We start from the raw sequence: 17,223 nt of genomic DNA on the forward strand, positions 1-17,223 counted from the left end.
CACACACACACGAGCATCATCCCAAAACAAGAAAAAATGTGTGTGTGCATGTGCGCACGTGCGTGTGTGTGTGTGTGTGTGTGTGTGTGTGTGAAAGATGAACCCTAGTAGCCCAGAAAATTAGTGAAGTACAATTCATGTATGTGTGTGCATACACATACATGGTAATGGCACGTCTAGCTCCCTTCCTTTAGTGGACAGCTAACATTTCAACCAGAATTCGGAGTCCTACAGTCTGGATCCTGAAATTAGAGATTCCCGTTTCTACTCCTACTGTATCAACCTCCACAAACTAGTCCCTGACCCCAGCATCACCTCATATTACTGATTCTCAGAGAGTGTCTTGATACATTGGACCTAATTTTATGCCTTCTGCCTCAATATTTAATTACCAGCAATAACACAACATTTGGGCTGGAGAGATGGCTTAGCGGTTAAGCACTTGCCTGTGAAGCCTGAGGACCCCAGATCAAGGCTCGATTCCCCAGGACCCACGTTAGCCAGATGCACAAGGGGGCGCATGCGTCTGGAGTTTGTTTGCAGTGGCTGGAGGCCCTGGTGCGCCCATTCTCTCCTTCCCTCTATCTCTCTCCCCTCCTCTTTCTCTGTCTGTTGCGCTCAAATAAATAAATAAAAATAAACAAAAAAGTTTAAAAAAATAACACAACATTTGTACATGTTAAAGTAGACACAGCAACATGGCCCAAAAAAAGGAAGACTGGAAGCGGGCCAAGAACAGGAGTAGGTCTTTTTTGTGTGATTATTTTTGTTGGTCACAGACAGACTTAGTATGTAGAGAGCACATGTTGGTACCATCCTTTCCCTCATCCCTTTCCCTTTTCCAAAGGGGCCCTCTTCACTGGGGATGCAGATCATCTCCATGGGAATTGTGGGTCGGGCATTGTGGGGGCAGCAGTCAGTTAAGGCAATGCCTCTGTGCACAATGTCCTGATTTGTGGCTCTAACGATTTTTCCGCCACTCCTTCTGCAAAATTCCCTGAGCCATGTTGGGTGTGTTTTTAATGGGTAGGGTTTTTTATGGCTAATATTCATGTGATTTGAAGCAACTCCACACCTCCACATCCCATTTTCTTCATCTGTAGAACAAGTAGGGGACTCTTAGAAAGGTGGTCTTATGGATTCTACCAGCTCCAAAAACTATGACTCTTTTTCTGAGACAATTGAGCTGGTCAATCTTGTAGAACTCCACTGTCCAAATAGTAGCCACTCTGGCTGGTCTGAATTAAAATGCAGTTGATATGTGAAATTTTGAAGACATTATGAATAGCTTCTGTATTGCTCCCATGTTGAAATACTATCTTGGGTTGACTGAAAAGTAAAAACTAGCTTCAACTATTTCTTTTACTTTTTTTAAAAATTTTTTATTTATTTATTTGAGAGCAACAGACACAGAGAGAAAGACAGATAGAGGGAGAGAGAGAATGGGCGCGCCAGGGCTTCCAGCCTCTGCAAACGAACTCCAGACGTGTGCGCCCCCTTGTGCATCTGGCTAACGTGGGACCTGGGGAACCGAGCCTCGAACCGGGGTCCTTAGGCTTCACAGGCAAGCGCTTAACCGCTACGCCATCTCTCCAGCCCTCTTTTTCTTTTTTTTTTTTTTTTGCTTACTTTTAGCAGTGCTGGAAATGGAACCCAAAGATCCACACACATTCAGTGTCTCCTATACCACTGACCTACAACACCCTCAGCTCCTCTTCCACCTTTCCATGTGGCTTCTTGAAAATTTTAAAGTAGACTTAATAGATTATAGTTTCACTGGAAAGTTTGGCCTAAGTCAATCTCAGGCATATGTGGCAGGAGGATTTCTGAGATGCATGAGCGAGAGACCACGTCAATGGACCCATGTCATTCCCTGGCTCTTCTTAGGCTTAGAGTTTACGTTTCCACGCTATGTGTATTTCAAAACTGTGTTATGTTTCTGTTTTCTTATTTTGCATACCAATAATGCATCAACAGCAGAAACATTAGATCTAAAAATAACCAACTCATTGACACCAAGGCTCAATCTTAATTATTGACTGCAGGCCTTGTGAGGAGCACCAAGCCAACAGACATTCACAAGCGCTTTTAGCTTTGCAGTTTCCTTTGAACTCAACATACTCACAGCAATCATTTAAAATACTAATTGCAATTTTCCATTTTAAAGAAAACTTACATTTGAATTTTACAGAAACAACTACAATGAACTTGCATGGATGGGCCACATTTTTACTTCATTGGTCTCTACAAACTTTCAATAATTTTTATAATCTGCCAATTTCATGCTTTGGTTTGGCTAGTTGGTTAGATTTCCTTTGTTTTTATTGTTGTCTTTGTTTTGTATTTTTCTCCAATCACTATGATTAATTGTGCTTCATCAAACCTCCATTTTTTTATTGATCAGTGGCATTTTTGATAGATTTCATCTGTGGTTTTGTTTAGTTATAACACTCTATATGATTTAAAACACTAGAGGCTGGAGATACGGTGTATCAGTTAAGGTAAAGTATAAGGACTCAAGTTAGATTCCTAAGCACCCATGTAAACCAGATGTACATGGTGGCACATGTGTTTGGAGTTCATTTACGGTGGCTAGAGGCCCTGGCATGCCCATGCTTCCCCCCATCTCTCTGTTTCATTCATAAATAAATAAAAATATTTTTTAAAACACTAAACTCAAAAGTTAATTTAAATGTAATCACCTCCCTCACTTATATATACATTGATTCTTGGATCATGGGAAATTCACAGTGGTAATGATAGTATGAACTATCTCCACTCTTTCCAATTGCAGGTACTTGATATGGAAAAGTAGGGGGCATTCACGGGGTAAAACCCTGAAGGCTCCAAATGGCAATTTGAAGACACACATATTCTCACTCAGTATCACTGTAGTAGATGAACAATGGAATTTTTGTCTTTTCAATGATCATTTAAAATGATCAGCAGAGGGCTGGAGAGATGGCTTAGCAGTTAAGCGCTTGCCTGTGAAGCCTAAGGACTCCGGTTTGAGGCTCGATTCCCCAAGACCCATATTAGCCAGATGCACAAGGGCGCGGGCGCGCACACGTCCGGAGTTCAGTTGCAGTGCATGGAGGCCCTGGCACACCCATTCTCCCTCTCTCTCTCTCTCTCTCTCTCTCTCTCTCTCTCTCTCTCTCTCTCCCTCTCTCTCTCTCTCTCTGCCTCTTTCTGTCACTCTCAAATAAATAAATAACAATAACTACAAAAAAAATTTAAAATGATCAGCAGAGAAAGTTTCTAGAATTTGATTGACTTAGAGACTATGAACAAAGCCAATAAAATATTTAAAGGGTAAAGATTACTAAGAGGCTGAGGATATACATCAGCAGAACAGCACTTCTCTGCATGTGCAAAGCCCTGAGTTTGATCCCCCTTGAATGGGAGTGGGGGAATTAGAAGAAGAAATTCCGATGCATCAAGAGTGAATAATTAAGAATTTTCAAAACATCCTCTTGGACTACTCCTGTTCACTGTGATGGTTTGAAACATCAACTAGTGGCTGAAGACAGCAGCAGTCCTCGCGTGGCAATGCAGTGCGATGACAGCTGCCCTTTTCAAACTAGACCCAAAGTATGACTTGCTATGATGCACAGATTTTGTTTTTCTCTCTCTCTCTCAGCTGGTCGTGGTGGCACACACCTTTTCCCAGCACTCTGGAGGCAGTGATAGGAAAGGATCACTGTGAGTTCGAGGTCAGCCTGAGAATATATAGTGAATTCCAGGTCAGCCTATGCTAGAGCGAGACCCTACCACAAAAAAAAAAAAAAAATTAAGTGACATAAGACTTTCAAACACAAATACAAAGGAGGAGCAGATGGATCTGTACACCACACTGTGTGGGTACACGCCCTCAGCCACTACGTTCTTCATTACCTCGGCCCGGGACAGCTCTGACTGCCGTGGTGATAAATCACCCAGGGGCACCATTTCTATCCAGCAGCCTTTCTTTCTACTTGTATCAGACACTGTCTCACGGTCATGGTATCATCACCTGGAAACTGCCCAGCTTCCCTGAAGGATTCCCTCCTCTCATACTTCACTGAACAAAATCGCATTTTTTTTTTGGTCACAAATATACTCTTGCAAGTAAAGCCCTTCACAGTTCTTAAACTATCATCAATATGTAAGCCACCTTCACAGCAAGAGATAATACAGTTAGTCAAGAACCTACCTTACACAAAACAATTCAGGATCTTAAAGTTTGATTTACTATTTAAATTTCCTGGATCCTTTGTTTTAAAAGGATTTAACACTTGACAAAAAATATTTTTTTTAAAGGCTGAGCAAACAGGAGCAAGATACAATGCTAATCATAATGACTTCAACTAGACTTTCAATGCCATTCAAGTTAATGGGATACAGTGACATTGGCTTCGTGTTCTTAAGCTTGAAAAGTAGTTTCTTTAGAGAATACAAGTAATGGCATTCATTGTTTTAAAAGGGGGGGGGTCAGTGTTGCATTTCTTCAGAAGTAAAGGAAATAGGAGCTGTCAAATAATAAAAAAAACTCACCAACCATAAATCTACAATGGTAGTAAAATTCTTATTTGAATGTCCACTCAATTCAGTTCAAACTGAAAACACAAGGGAAAAGAATGCACAGTACTGCTTGCTGGGCCAGCGGAATTTCTAAACTGAAGAGCTGTGAACAAATGACACAATTACGTTAGTGATTACTTGCCTAGCACACCTAGGAACCTGGATTCAATCCCCAGCACCATGTGAGCATGTATATACATATATGTACATGTATACGTATACATATATGTGCGTGTATGTTTATCTTTTCTATCTCATCCAATTATACAAAATATATTTATAAAAAATGTAATTATGTATTTGAAAAAATTTCATCCAATAACAGATAGAGATATTAAAGTGAGAGTCAGTAGGTAATGCCAATAATTTATTTTTTATCAAAAATCAAACAGTGGGGGAGAACAAAATATAATGACATATGAATGAAGATACCATGATGAACCCCATTATTTGAATCCTAACCTAGACTTAATTTTAAAAAGTAAACTTAACATATAGGGTTGTGGCTTAGTGGTAGAGTAATTCTAGTATGCAGAAGACCTTGGGTTTGATTTCCAGCACCAAAAAAGAAGAGGACGAAATCTATATTGATTCACTTTACATCAAAATACCAGTAGGTATGGGCAAAGAAAACCTCAACAAATGAATTTTTGAGAACAATGTTAAGAGGTGGGTGTAAAACACAGATGTCTCTCAAAGGTAAGTTTCAGTCTCTAAAATGTCTCCGTGGGGTTAAAAAGTGTCACCAATTATGAAAGCTTTGAAATTTCACTAGGCCATTGGAGTGTAATACATTCCTTCACTTAATACAAATGGTTTCTTACAAGACAGATCTCATAAGTGTCCATTAAGGGTTAAAATTAACTTATCATTCTCTCATTTAGAAAACCTTGATTTTTTTTCAGTGAAGTATGTGGCTTTGTCTGGAAGCTGACTCAAAGCACAGGACAAATTAGATTCCTGCAGAAAAAGAACCAAGCAAAGAACAATTTCATATCAACAAAATCACCCAAAATAAGTATTTTTCATTGGTTTTAAAAGAAAACGTTCATCTGAAAAAAATCTTCTGAACTTTACGTTTTTTAAAAATAGACAAAAGCCCACCTGAAAATATGATTCAAACACTGTTTTGTAACCTTCACTGACAAGACCCTAAGAAACCACAGGGCTGGGTTCATGGGATCCATTCATCTGCAAAACAGGCGTACTCTCCTATACCTTTTCCATAAAGGTTGACTTTGTGATTGCTCATCCCTACTTATCCACCTGTGATTCTGACAGTCTCCTTCTTCCTCACCTATCTCCTCCAAGCAGGATGTGAGTCACAAACATGGCTTGGTAGTTACAGCCTTCTTGTAGGTAAGCATAAATACATGACTGGCCAGCAAGAACCAACATGGACCCCTTGGATCTTTTCTATGCTTGACAATCCTAATTCATCTGCACCACCCTCAATCTCCTATACCAAAAGGTTTCAAATATCCTTCGCCTAATTTTAACAAAGGTTGAAAACCTTTTCATAAGCTAATGTGTCCACTGCTAAACATAGATTTAGTTGAACAGTGGATCATGCTAGAGTCAAGTATGTGAGAGCCACAACATAGAAGGTAGCTCTAGAATTCATCTTATTTTGAAACTGGATTTGTTGTTTTTCTTTTTTGGTTTTGCAAAGTAGGGTCTCACTCTAGTCCAGGCTGACCTGGAATTCACTATAGAGTCTCAGGGTGGCCTTGAACTCACGGCAATCCTCCTATCTCTGCCTCCCGAGTGATGGGATTAAAGGCATGAGCCACCACGCCCGGCTTGAAGCTGATTTTTTTTTTTTTTAGCAGAAATGCTATATTCTCAAACAGTCTATTCTTCCATTTCCTGTCCTAAGGGAAAATCATTTTGACTTTCTGGTTTATGACCAAAACTCTTTTGCTAGCATTTGAAATCTTCCCCTTTAGCTCAGACTGATTGTACATAGCCTAGTTACTTTTTTTTTTTTTTTTTTTTTTGAGAAAATGTTCAGCTGAAAACTAAATCAAGCCTGTTCACAGGTTCTTGCACGTGGGAAGGATGGTCAACTCACAGTTGACTTAATAAAGGAGGCTGTGTACAGTCTTGCTCAATATTAGCTGTGTGGCGAGCTGCCAATGTGCTCAGCATGAAATATAGGCCTTTTCCACTTGTGAAAAACCTACTTGTGCTTTTGATATATGTTTCTGTACTGGTTAAACTTTACAATGTATGTAAATTAGTCTAATATAAATTTTAACCATACTTAAGCAGAAAATTATATATTTAAAAATTAGATTTCATAACATATACTCAAAGTTTCATCTCAGCTTTGTATTTTTCATATTTGCATTGAATGCATTCGTTGTTTCTGTTTTTTGTTTTTGTTTTTTGTTTGTTTGTTTCGTTTGGAGACACATTCTTGCTATGTAGAACAATCTAGCCTTGAATTTGTGACCCTCTAACTACCACTGCCTCTTTAGAGCTAGGATTGCAACATGAATGCTTCACACTGCCTTCATTCATTCATTCATTCACCCCAAGAACAAATTGTCAATTTACTTTAAGTCACAGTTGATAAACAAGTGGACTAATTTTGCTAATAAAAGAAGTATTGTGTCTTTTTCTTTAACTTTCAATGACTACATAGTAGATAAAAATATCCATTTGGTGATGTGTATGTGTGGTGATATATATATATATTTATAATGTTTGTAATGGACTACATATATACTAATTCATGTGCTTTTTAATTTTTTTATTTATTTGCATGTGTGAGTGGGTGTGCATGTGTGTGTGCTCCAGGGACTCTTGTCTCTTGGGGGTGTGTGAGTGGTGTGTATATGGGTGAGGGCTACTGGATCTCTTGTGTGAGTGAGTGGTGGCTCCAGGGTCTTTTGCTGCTGCAGACAAATGACCACTCAGCCTTATGTGAGTGCCTGGGGAATTGAACCGAGGCCAGCAACCTGTGCAAACAAGTGCTTCTAAGTGCTGCACTCTATCTCTAGTCCCCTATATAACAATTAAAGCCTCAACAACTATAAATATTACTACCTGCAATTTACAAAAGTACAGAAACTTTGACCATGGCCAATTGCTCAAAAGAGATGGAGCCCCGAATATACGTCTAAGCAACCTTGCCCCCATGCCGTTTCTAGACTCGTGTGTTACAGTCTGGATCTTAAACGTGGCCAGGCTAGGCTGTTAAAGACAGTTCTCAGAGCAGCACTGTCCCAGTGGCGTCCCTGGGCTGTGAACTGGATGGATGGATGAAACACAAACTGTGGGGCTGGAGGGATGGCTTAACGGCTCAGGCGTTTGCCTAAAAGCCAAAGGACCTAGGTTTCAATCCCCAGGACCAACGTTAGACAGATGCACAAGGGGGAGCATGCATCTGGAATTCGTTTGCAGTGGTTGAAGGCCCTGGCATGCTCATTCTCTCTCTCTCCCCTCTTGTTCTGTCAAGTGAATAAATAAATAAAAATTTAAAAAAAAAAACAAACCACAAACTGTGCAAGAGTAAAGACCTGAGGGCTGGAGAGATGGCTTAGCGGTTAAGCGCTTGCCTGTGAAGCCTAAGGACCCCGGTTCGAGGCTCGGTTCCCCAGGTCCCACGTTAGCCAGATGCACAAGGGGGCGCACGCGTCTGGAGTTCGTTTGCAGAGGCTGGAAGCCCTGGCGCGCCCATTCTCTCTCTTTCCCTCCCTCTGTCTTTCTCTCTGTGTCTGTCACTCTCAAATAAATAAATAAAAAATTTAAAAAAAAAAAAAGAGTAAAGACCTGAGATCACATAGCCAGTACTCATGTAAATGCTGGGCCTATAATCCCAAGGATCAGTAGGTGAAAACAAGAGATTGCTGGGACCAGCTGCCTCACTTGACCCGTCACGTGGGTGACTTTGGGTTCAAGTGAGAAAGCCTGCCTCGGTAAACATAGTGCAGAGTGATGGAGGAAGACACCCAATTTCAGCCTCTTCCCTCCACGTGAACACATGCCTACACACGTGTGCCTACAACGCATTAAAACACACATACACATTTCACACATATACACACTTGCCATAACATGAAGTGGGGCCAAGTGAGAGGTTTAAATTACTGGGGACGTGACCATAATGGGGTTGAGGGGATACTGGTGTCTTCCAAGCCAGCGGGACATGAGGAGCTTGTTTCCTCTCATACCCTCGCTGTGATGTGCTTGCTACCTCACCACAAGCTTTAAAGCAGTCGGGCCAAACAACCATGGACTGAGACCTTCTAAACGAAGAACCAAGACAATCCTTTCCTCTTTTTTGTAAAATATTTTATTTGTAAACAGAGAGCAAAAGAAAGAGTAAGAGACAGAATGGGTACGCCAGGGCCTCCAGTCACTACAAAGGAACTCCAGATGCATGCACTACTTTGTGCATCTGGCTTACATGGGTACTAGAGAATCAAACCCAGGTCATTGGGCTTTGCAGGCAAGCACCTTAAGTGCTGAGCCATCTTTTAAGTTGATGACCTGAGGTACTGTGCTACAGAAGACTTACTAACGCAGCGTGAAATGCTGCCTTCTCTACACAGCTGAGACACACTCCAGGGCTCAGTGTCAGTGGCTAACATCATGCCTGGCATTAAAACCAACACTGGTGGAGACACCACGTTTTTCCACAGGGCTGAGCTTTAAAAAATCTCTCAGCTTTCTCATTTCAACCATCTTGTTACCTAAGATATTATAGGTCTAGCACCACCACTCAGGCTAAATCTGTATGGAAAGTTTCTTCAAAATGCAGCCACGCACAATCACTGCAATACATACTTGTAAGCCGGCTGCTCAGGAGACTGAGAGGGAATGATGTGAGCCCAGGAGTTCAAAACCTGGACAACACAGTTGACTCCTGCTCCAGTACTAACACAAGAACAAAGCAGCCACACAAAATAAATCTAAGTAAAATGGCCAAGACTTCAGACCTGTGAGCCTGGATGCCCTGCATCCTCCCAGTAACGAGCTGGTCCACTAAGCATCACTTCTTCCAAAACTGTTCCGTGAAAAACATGTCTAGTCTTTTTAAAAATAAATTACTTCATTCCTAGCACAGTCATTCTAATCAAGTTTGGGGTGGTTTTCTGCTCCTACAGGAGTCAGTCAAACCTACCTATTGACCAAGATTAATCTGAAGAGGAAAATTCACCAAGCTTTTTTTTTTCTTCTTCTTCCAAAGAAAACTACTACTGTTTCCAGGACTGAGACCGTTCTTTCTTAGGCTATCCACATTAAATGAAAGAAATGGTCATGCTGTAATCTTCATTCAGGAAAGTTTGCATTTGCAAAGCGGGGGTTTGGGTCTCCTTTTCATTTTATAACAAGACAAAACAAGGCAAGAAGGAAAAAGAATGAAGAAAGCCAGAGACAAAAGAGGGGATGGAGGCAGGCGTGGTGGCGCACGCCTTTAATCCCAGCACTCGGGAGGCAGAGGTGGGAGGATTGTGAGTTCGAGGCCACCCTGAGAGTCCATAGTGAATTCCAGGTCAGCCTGGGCTACAGTGAGACCCTACCTCAAAAAACCAAAAAAAAAAAAAAAAAAAAAAAAAAAGAGGGGACGGAGAAGGAAGAGAAGTAGGAAGAAGAGGCCATCACCACCACCAAAGATGGCATTTCAAAGGGATGGAAAGAGAGAGAGATTTCATAATACTGTGGGGGGGGGGGGGGTGTGCATGCGCGTGCGCATATGCATATATATTATTGCTCAGATTAGAGCTGTTACTCTTCCTGGGACATTCTCATTCTTCAGCTGAGCTTCACCAGCCCACCACCCTCTCTTCCCCATCATGTTATGAAGAGGCTATCTGTACACTATGCGACACCGGATATAAAGGCACACAGGACAACGGTGTTTCCAAAGGTTTGCATATGGTGGTATGTAACATCAGCCTGCACTCCATGATATGTATCTAGGATACCATTCTGAAAAGGAAAGGATATCAGAATCCAGAAAAACAGAGAAAAAACAGAAAGATCAAAATAAAAACCAAAGCCCCCCACCATGTTAGAACTTGGAGCCAAGACCACTGACTAGCCCAGGACCTCAAAAACACAGGTGGAATGCTATGTGAAAGGTGAGTTTTCTCTAACACCAACAAGGGTGTCTGACCACAGCGGAATGTGACAGCCATCCTCGCTAAAAAAGTAATGTTGAGTCACAACATTGAGGAAAGATGAAAACATTTGAAAAAATAGTGTGTGTGTGTGTGTGTGTGCGCGCGCGCGCGCGCGCGCGTGTGTTTCTCTCTTTCTTGAACAACTTGGCCTCCATAGCATTTTTTGGCCTGTTCGTTTTCATACCAACTTGATGAATCTTGCATGTGGTTCAAATTGGTCCATCGGAAACTGACTTCAAAATCCTGGTTGTACATAAGAATTGACCAGAGATGGTGTTTTCTTAATATCATTATCTAGGCCTTCCTCCCTCCCAGAGATTTCATGTAGATTCATAGGGGAGAGTCACTGACAGCACAGTTAGGTTGTGTTCATTTTTGTTTCTACGTCCCAGGATTCCATATGGGATAGGAGTGTAGCTCAGTGGTCATGTGCTAAGCCCTGGATTGGAGCCCTGGTAATACACACACATGCATGCGCGCGCGTGCTCTCTCTCTCTCTCTCTCTCTCTCTCTCTCACACACACACACACACACACACACACACACACACACACACACTGACATTCATGTACTCAGGAATCTGATGTGAAACCAGGTTTGAGAACCCATGATTAATAAAATAGTGTTCCTCACTAGAACATTTTTCAAACCTGATTTTCTTGACACTCCTTGCTACTTTGCAGTGAATCCCTTTCTCATCACATATAATCATCACATCTACTCTCCCGGGGTCAAGATGCTCCTGACCACACCACATCAGAGCTGCCTGATCCCACCTTCAGCCCCTGGTATCCTTGTTTCTAATTCTCAGCCCATCTCCGAAGGGCACCCTGCATCTCTCACAGCTCGCATGTCCAGACTTCAGAGTTTATTGTCTGCTTTCTCCAGAGCATAACAAGCTTCATGAAGAAGAAGAAGATGCTTTTGGTTTGTTTCAAGATCACCCTAAAATGACTGGGTTTGGTCCAAAAGGTAAATCAATAAAATTTTCCCTAATGAACAGATGAAGAGATTAGTCTAATCAAATCCCACTCTTCTTTCTTTCATTATGTACAACCTCATCTGCTTGCCCCTGGCTCTAAAAACAGGCACAAAGAACACAGCCATGAGACAAAGGGCTTGCCTACACATTGTGTGTTTGTGTGTGTGTGTGTGTGTGTGTGTTTTGCCAGGGCTCCAATCCAGGGCTTAGTACATGGTAAGCAAGTGCTCTGCCACTGAGCTGCATCCCTATCCCAGGTAGAAAGAGGCAAATATCATAAACAACTATTGTACATGCAAAGACTTAACCTCCACTCCCCAGAGCGGATACAAACCTGGCTGGAAATTTGTTACCAGGAAACAAATCTTCTGGGATCGTCTTATCCCAAGATCCCATTACTCTAAACACAGGTGTTTGCTCTGTAACATTTTCACTCAGTTCACTGTTAAGTCTGTACTTTGTTTCAGGTCCTCAAAGCATTCTATTTTCTTCCATAATATGTGTATATTTCATTCACCTTACAAACTTTCAGGTGAGGAACAGGGAGATATGAGTAACGAAGTCTCTGCAAGCAAAATATCAAACATGTATTCTGGAAGCTTGAGATTTAAAATAGATTTTCTCAGGTTTGTCTCTGAATACACAACTGATATAAAAAAAGGTAGGGATTGGAAAAAAATATAGAAAGACGTTTTGAAAGTCTCAAGGTAATAATGGTGGCCGAAGTAATATATATTTTATCTCAAGTTTTATATTTATCTCCTCAGCAGCCACATTTATTATGTAGAATGACTGACAAGATTCATCCTTGCACAAATATGGGTGCAGAAAAAAAAAAAAACTGTTTTCCATGAGCAGGAACATAAGAGATCCTGTAGCCACAAGAACAAAGTCTGAACCAGAAAAATAAGCTCTCGATTTCCCTTCAGGCCAAGCGACAGTTGATCCTATTTCTCCTCATTTACCTTCTATCCGTCATTTCGCAAGTAGCCTTGTGATCTCGCATATTCCCTTTCATTTCCTCAGTCCCTCCCAGCCGTGACTGCTCCCTCCTGTAACTTCTCCGCAGTCCTAATGGCTTTCCAAGTGCCAGGGGGCACTCTGCTGCTTAGGGTGATAACAAGCAGCATTTGTAGCCTGCCTGCTGTCATGGCTCCCCACTGACAAGCAAGAAACTGTGACTCCTTATGGGATGACCATCACATCTCAAGCTTCCTCTACCAGCAGGGGAGCACAGCTTCTTAAGAGGTACACACCCAGATCAGCACCATCCCTGCAAGGTGATTGTGATGAGGGTGCCCTCTCAATAGAGGAAAACGAAGCTTAGAGGTATGTAGGAGGGAATAAACAAGCAGGTGAATACACCTATGAACACTTGTGCCAAGGTTTATTAAATGCATGCCTCTATTCACCAAGGCAAATGCATCAACGCAGGTAGGGACAATGCTTCTGTGCAAAGCTTGAGGCCCCATTATCTGTGCCCTTGTTCATTTCACTTCCTTAGAGGCACCTGCAGCAGACCAATTTTCTAAGCTGTACAAAAGACGGTCAACTCATAATTCCATCATTTCAGTGGACACAGCATTATATAAATTCCCTCAAGCCTCATTATAGTGAATTAACTTCTCTTCTGCCAAAGCCTTGCAATCCGGATTAAAGTGACTCTCACATTCCCCTCTGGAAGGTAACAATAACCAGAGGGGGGAATATCTCCAAATTGACGGCAGGAAAAAAGCAAAGAAATGCAATCAATTACAGCCCCCCCAAAAAAATCTCAGCCTATATCTTGATTTTATATATATATATATATATATATATGTATGTATGTATGTATGTGTGTATGTATATATGCTCAAGAAATTTAAATATTTAAGACTCAACCAGAACTCCAAAAATGTTATGCCCTTAATCACTTAATTTGTTTTAAATCAAAATTATTAAGCCAATATAATTTTAGGTTAACAGAGTAATCAGAATTTCCTTAATTAAATGCCTTAAAACACACACACACACACACACACACACACACACACACACAAAACCAAATCCCGAGACTCTTAAACAACCTGTCTTAACTAGCCCTGGGTGACTCCTAAACCACTTGTGGATAAAATTCAGAGGGGGGAAAAGTTCATTGACCTTGTAATGCAGAGATTGAAAAAATCAAAATCAAAACCAAAACCTGTAATAGTGTGATAGTCTGTACAGTGTCTTGGGAATTGCAGGAAAACATTTGTCCGGAAATTGGTTTTTTTTTTTTTTTTTTTCTTTTTGGAAAATTACTAAGAGGTAGGGGAAATGGGGGGGGTAGGTAGTGGGAAGAGTGCAAATAGTTAAGATGCTGAACAGGAGCGACTGATGCGAAATACACCCGCCACCAAGCAAACAACTTCTAAGCATCTTTGGATGAGAAGGAAAATAGTCATTTTGCACGGGCGTTAGCTGAGTGTTCGCGAGTTGGGTGAACGGGGAAGACTTGTTATAACACCTAGTGGTGGGTGGATTCCACCAGGCTGCAGCCTCCACAGCTTTTTCTTTGCTGCACTGCAGAGGCGCCATCTTCTCCGTCTTAATCTTCCCTCTAGTCAACCCTTTCATCTGGACCCTTAAAAAAAAAGCCCCGAGTACCCTCCCCAGCATCCTGAGCACCCCCTCCCCGGGGGGGCCTAAACCAAAGTCCTCCCAGAGCTGCCCAGAAAGAGGTGGCTCCTTAATGAGACAAATGCCTCCTTTGATGCACCCCGAAGGCGAACGCGTGCCTCCCCGGCACCGGGCACTGCCCTTTCCAGACGCAAGGCGTGCAGGCGCCCCGGGGGGTGATGCCCGGGTGGGAGGTCTAGGGGGTGCCCGCGGCGTCCCAGCGCTCTCGGGGAGCACAGACCCGGCCGCGCGGGGAAGGGAACCCCGGGGACGCACAGACGAAGGCGGCTCAGCCACCGCGCCCCGGACGGCGAGGGCGGGGTGCCGCGGCTTTTGTTCCCGGGGACGTTCTCCCTCTCCCGGGAGGAGCTGAGAACGAGAACCCGGGACGTCCGGGCTGGGGGAAGAAGGTGCGGGGTGGCGACGGTCCCTGAACCCTCTTTTACCCCCGCAACTTGCACAAAAGAGGGGGAGGGCATGAGGAAATGCACAAAGTTTGCCTGCGGGCGCCGGCTTCTGCGAGGGTCGCCCGCCCGCGGTGGCCCTGGGGAACCGGGAGAAGCTTCGCCGCGAACACGGGTGGGGGTGGGAAGGGAGGCTGAAAGCGAGAGGAGGACGCCCGCTGCGTGGAGCCACCCCAGTTCCTCCCCCCCACCCAAGACCCAAGAGAAGGGGCAGGGCGGCGGATCGCGCGCGGGGACCCCCGGCCCAGGACCGCTGTGCTTTCGCTTTTCCACGTGTCTCCCCCGCTCCCATCGGGATGTCTCTGGCCTCCCGGGAACCCGCTCCCCAGGCCCCGAAGGAGTCGGGGTCCGAGCTCACGGTCGTCCCCGCCTCGCCCGGAGCTGGCACGGATCCGGCGGCCTCGCGCTGCGCCCCCAGGCAGGGCAGGGCAGGGCAGGGCTGGGCTGGGCCCGGAGCTGGGGATGCGCAGGGCACCCCCGCGAGCAGGGGCAGAGGGGACCCCTCCACCCAGGGCTTCTCAGGATTCAAGACTTGGGGCGATCGGCTCCTCACCGTGCCCGAGCCGCCTCCCGTCCCTTGGCCCAAGGCGCGGCACCCACCTCCAGCGCCCGAGCCGTCCAGACGGCCAGGAGGAAGAGCGCCAAGCCGGACAGCATCGCGACCCTGCGCGGGGTACCGAGCGCGCCGCTGAACGAACGGGGTCCGCCGCGCCCTGCCGGTGCCCGAGCCTCGTGTCGTCTGGTCTCGTCTCGTGTGCGTGGTGCGCTGCGTGCCCACGGTCCCCGCGCTCGCCGGGCTCCCCGCGCTCCTCTCGCCCGAGCGCCGCCGAGGAAACTGACGGAGCCCGAGCGCCGCGAGCCGGGAGTCAGCTGATCCCGCCCGCCCCGTTTCGCACCCGAGAGAGACCCCTAGCGGAGCCCCGGGGAACTGCGCCCCCGCGCCGGGAGGGGTCCCCGGCTCCCAGCGCCCACAGGTGCGGCGCCCGCGGGCACCCCGCCCGGCTCCGGGATCCGAGGCCCACCTGGGACGCCCACCCCGCCCAACCGAGGGAGGGACAGTCTGGGGCCCCGAGGGACACCAGCAGGGTCAGGGGAAGGTGAGTCGGAGGACGTCTTTGTGAGCCAGACTCTCCCGGCCCTGCAGGCCTCTCCGAGCTGCTGCTGCGGTGCGTTTGCACCCGCAATTCCTTGGGAGAGGTGGGGCAGGAGTTCTGGAAAAGAATGGCAGTAATCGAAGCTTAAAGGAAAGGGGAGTTTTCTTTTATTTTTCTTGTTGAGAGGGCAAACCTCGTTCCCACCCCCCAACAACCTGGAATTTCTATCTTTAGAACAAACCGGCGAGAAAGGCATGTGGCCTGGGAAACAGATTGGGGACCCATTTTCTACTGGAGTTTGGGTTGTTTATTTATTTATTTATTTTATTCTTTTGTGGGGTTTTTTTGGTTTTGAATATTTTTGTTGATTTTTCTTTTCTTGATAAAAGAGGACAAATATTGGGGATTAATCTTTTTTTGGGGGGGGGTAGAAGGGATGCAGAACTTAAGGTGAAGAAGCCATGGTTCTGGTTCTGTGGACTCTGATCTTGAACTCGGCCCTTGTTCTTCATTGTACCCATCCTAAATTGCACAAACGAGCTTTCTCCAAAGCCACTCTCTCCTAGATTAAGCACAAACTGTGCAGCACTCAGTCCAGATAGGTCTCCTGCATCCCACCCCAAGCCACAGCCCACTCTCAGCTGGTGAGAGGGACAAAGTGAGGTTGGACCTCTGCCTGCCTTTTTTCTCTCTTTTCTGCTTTCTGCACTAGCTAGGGATGGCTCCGCCTGGAGAAGGACGGACCTTGCTTTCTGAGAAGTCAGCGTTCATCTACCACCCCCCCCCCACCCCACGTCAGCGTTCGTTCCTTTTTCCCTGCTCTTTACATTCAATCGTGAGTCTTGCATCACTTTTTTGCCCTGAATGTCCTCAACAACAACAACAACAACAAAAGGCAAATACTTACTATGGAGTACTTGTTTGCGTGCTTTCTGTAATGCGCTATCTACAAAAGTCAGAAGGGCCGTCACTGCTCTCCTTTCTGCCTGTAAGCCAGGGTGTAGCTCAAGTCACAGACTGCTTGCTCAACAGGTGAAAAGGCCCCCTCGAGTCCTTGTTCACACTCTACCTCAATCTGTGAGTCAGGAAAATGGAGAGGGTTAACTCCCAAATCGGACAGCAAGAAAGTGACACAAAGTTGGAACCAAAGGAGGGGTGGGGGAGCCCCAGGTATGTGGGGAGGGGGACCAAAAGAGGGGTCATGAAACCGAGGACTGGAGAGATGGGTTAGCCATTAAGGCACTTGCCTGCCAAGCCTAACAACTCTGGTTTGGTTCTCCAGAGCTCATAGAAATCCAGACGCACAAAGTGGTGCACGCAGCTGGAGTTTGCAAGGGCTAGAG

General features: G+C 44.8%; 1 protein-coding gene across 3 annotated transcripts in view; it reads right to left on the reverse strand.

Annotated features, from left to right (window-relative positions):
* The window catches only part of LOC101608200 (amyloid beta precursor protein), a 263,853-nt gene extending 248,287 nt beyond the window's left edge, over window positions 1-15,566 (reverse strand). Inside the window, exon 1 of one of the 3 annotated variants that reach the window (XM_004654380.2) lies at window positions 15,387-15,566. In XM_004654380.2, coding sequence (XP_004654437.1) covers window positions 15,387-15,443 — 57 coding nt within the window. In that variant the 5' untranslated portion in view covers window positions 15,444-15,566. The remainder of the gene's footprint in view (window positions 1-15,386) is intronic. The other 2 variants (XM_004654382.2, XM_004654385.2) reach the window with 2 other exon arrangements.
* Window positions 15,567-17,223: the final 1,657 nt, after the last annotated feature.

This window comes from Jaculus jaculus, chromosome 5 (assembly GCF_020740685.1).
Source record: "Jaculus jaculus isolate mJacJac1 chromosome 5, mJacJac1.mat.Y.cur, whole genome shotgun sequence".
Classification (NCBI taxonomy): domain Eukaryota; kingdom Metazoa; phylum Chordata; class Mammalia; order Rodentia; family Dipodidae; genus Jaculus; species Jaculus jaculus.